This window comes from Nannospalax galili, unplaced genomic scaffold (genome assembly GCF_000622305.1).
Source record: "Nannospalax galili isolate Female #2095 unplaced genomic scaffold, S.galili_v1.0 scaffold235, whole genome shotgun sequence".
NCBI classification, from domain to species: Eukaryota; Metazoa; Chordata; class Mammalia; order Rodentia; family Spalacidae; genus Nannospalax; species Nannospalax galili.
In genome coordinates this window covers 335,279-338,138 of record NW_008338118.1, presented here as the reverse complement: position 1 = coordinate 338,138, position 2,860 = coordinate 335,279, and the positions used below count along the sequence as shown (strand labels likewise).

The window sequence follows — 2,860 nt, the reverse complement described above, 5'->3', positions numbered from 1 at the left end:
TTTAGCATTTTTGACACAGTAGTAAATTCACAAAGAAAATCCAGACTTCTATAAAAGACATTTCTACTGGTGCTTAAAGAGCTAGCTAAAAAAATACTGTTACCATTTCTCTTGAATATCATCAAATTACATATTACCCAAAAGTTACTGTGGTTTGAAACACTCCAGTCTTATAAACAATGCATATAGTTAATTCTACTAATTTCATTTCAGTAGGTCTTCTCCCAATGTTAATAATGAGCAGAACTATTCAATTAGACAACTGCTACATCACTTGCAAACATGATGAACTCATTTATTAGTCAAATAGTTGAATTCCATTCTAGTGCACTTAATATAGTACCACACATTATAAGTTGAGTGAAATTAAAGAAATCTCCAATTGAAAATGGGGTTTTCAAAAACACAACTAATTAATTTTAAGTTCATTTTATTGAACATACAAAGCAGATTGTTTCCAGCATTTTGAAAGGTTATCTACTGCTTTGATGTAAAATTACTTGTTTCCAGCATCTCTGAAAGTTTGTCTAGTCCTTTTATGTATTAAAATAGAAGTAAGAAAATATATCCTTGAAATCTAGAATCTGAAAACCTGAAACAGATTTGATATGATCAATTCAGACTACGGCTAACATGTAAGAACATAGGTCAGGAGTTGATAAAAGTTTCAAATTAATCACATTACCTGAAAAAAAAAAAAACTAAATGTGGGTGCCTGCAATATTCATACTGTGTAATATTCTTCAGATCAAAGTATAAAGTATGTCCTGAAATCCTATTCAACTTTTGAAATCATTTCTGGCTACTGAAAGGGAATTTAAGAATCAAAGAGGATCACATCTAAAAATGAGGCTTTCTTTTTAACTTTTACAAAATACTTTTTACTTTTTAACACACACAAATATATATATATACATAGGTAGAATTTTTGATGCTTTTTTTAAATCAAGGGATCATCGTTCTTGAAAAATCTCCCTTGATGTGGTAGGCTTTCTTGGGTCTTTTCTTCTAAGAGCTTTGCCGCTGATGTGTTTCAGACACTTTCACTCGTGCTTTATTTGCCTATTTCTACAACTGAAGTCACAGCTTGATCTTCAGTATTTACTTCTGATAGGACTCTCGAATTCTGGACTGAAGAGCATCACATGTCTTCTTGGCGTCACCCAGAAGCATGGACGTGTTTGGTTTGTAGAAGACTGGATTGTCCACTGCAGCATAGCCAACACCCAGGGACCTCTTCATGACAATGACCTAAGAACCAAAGATTGAAAGAGAGAGTATATGTAACAGAACCCATTGGGACCTGTTGGGACCTGTGAGGCACACAAATATTGCCCTTCCCTGATTTTGTTGTTTTTCTTAATTTGTACATCGCTTTGTTCACTTTAAACTTATTTGTATGATAAACAAAACTATAAAAATTGTACATTTATAGGGTATAAAATGATGTCACAATATATGTACATATTGCACAATGCTTAAATCATGTTCAACATGACTATCTCCCTTGACACCATTTATTTATGGCAGGAACATTCCAGCTTTGTGAAATACACAGTATATTACTTACAGATCCCATCTGTGCAACAGCACACAAGAATTTCTTCCCTATCTGTGAACAAGGCCTGTAACACTATTAATTACTTAGTGCAGAGACTTTACAATACACCGGGAATATTTTTAAATGCATGCTTACATTGAATTAATGTCTATTTTTTGGGGGGGTTCTTTTTTGAGACAGGGTCTCCCTGTAGCCCCAGGTGTCCTAGAACTCACTATGTAGACCAGGCTGGCCTTGACCTCACAGAGATCCACCTGCCTCTACCTCCCGAGTGTTGGGATTAAAGGCATGCGCTACCACTCCCGGCTAATGTCCATTTTTAAAGTATTCACATACTCTCATGTCCATTGAAGGGAAGTTCTTTTTAAAAGTTTATCATTAAGTAATAATCACAGTGATTTTTCTTCCTTGCACATTTCTCCATAAAGACTGTGAATGAAATTTTTCTAATCAGAAAAATAACACCCTTAACTTATTCACTTTTCTATGAATAAGCTGAAGCGAGCAAACAATGCATAAGCTCCCACTTACACATTCTAACATAAATAAAATTGAGTGGGAATATGGTATGATTCTTGCCTATCACTTTAGAATAAAGTAGATCAAAAAGTTCTGGGACAAAAACATGAAAAACAATGTAGCTTCTCTCAAAGGTAGATCTAAAAACCATTGTGCATCTACCAAGCACAATGAAAGGGGTAAATAATCTAATAACATTGATATATTATAGATATATAATGACATTTATTAAGGATGGTGCTATCCTACAAATGTCAAGTCAGTTCAATACAGTCTTTTAGAGCATATAGTCATATAATCTATTGAAAAGTGGAAACAGTGAAAATGTATTCATTATATAACACTAGTACAATAATATACTCTGGGGACTGGTGGGATGGCTTAGTGGCTACTCTTGCAGAGGACCCAGGTTTGAGTCTCAGCATCCACATGACAGAGAATAACCATCTGTAACTCCAGTTCCAGGGGATCCAACACCCTCTTCTGACCTCCATGGGCATTGTATGACATGGGTACATTTACATACATGTAGGCTATACTATACTCATAAAATAAAGATAAATAGAATATTTTAAAAACAATAACAATATACTCTGCATACTCTCAAATATTGATTACTGGTGCTATAAAACTTATATACACAAGAACAAATATATTTCATACCTACTCACTCATCTCAAATAGTTTTAAACTCATGTGTTTACAACACAAGAAGCAATATTAAGGAGAAATGTACATTATGTTATGATCATTCTTCTATTTTTAATTATATGTATGGGG

At 33.8% G+C, this 2,860-nt stretch overlaps 1 protein-coding gene across 5 annotated transcripts in view; it reads right to left on the bottom strand.

Moving 5' to 3' along the window:
- Positions 1 to 270: 270 nt before the first annotated feature.
- Positions 271 to 2,860, bottom strand: part of Nnt (nicotinamide nucleotide transhydrogenase) — a 109,032-nt gene continuing 106,442 nt past the window's right edge. For all 5 annotated transcript variants that reach the window (XM_008832930.2, XM_008832929.3, XM_017798106.2 and 2 more), the window contains one exon: positions 271 to 1,251. In XM_008832930.2, coding sequence (XP_008831152.1) covers positions 1,102 to 1,251 — 150 coding nt within the window. In that variant the 3' untranslated portion in view covers positions 271 to 1,101. The remainder of the gene's footprint in view (positions 1,252 to 2,860) is intronic.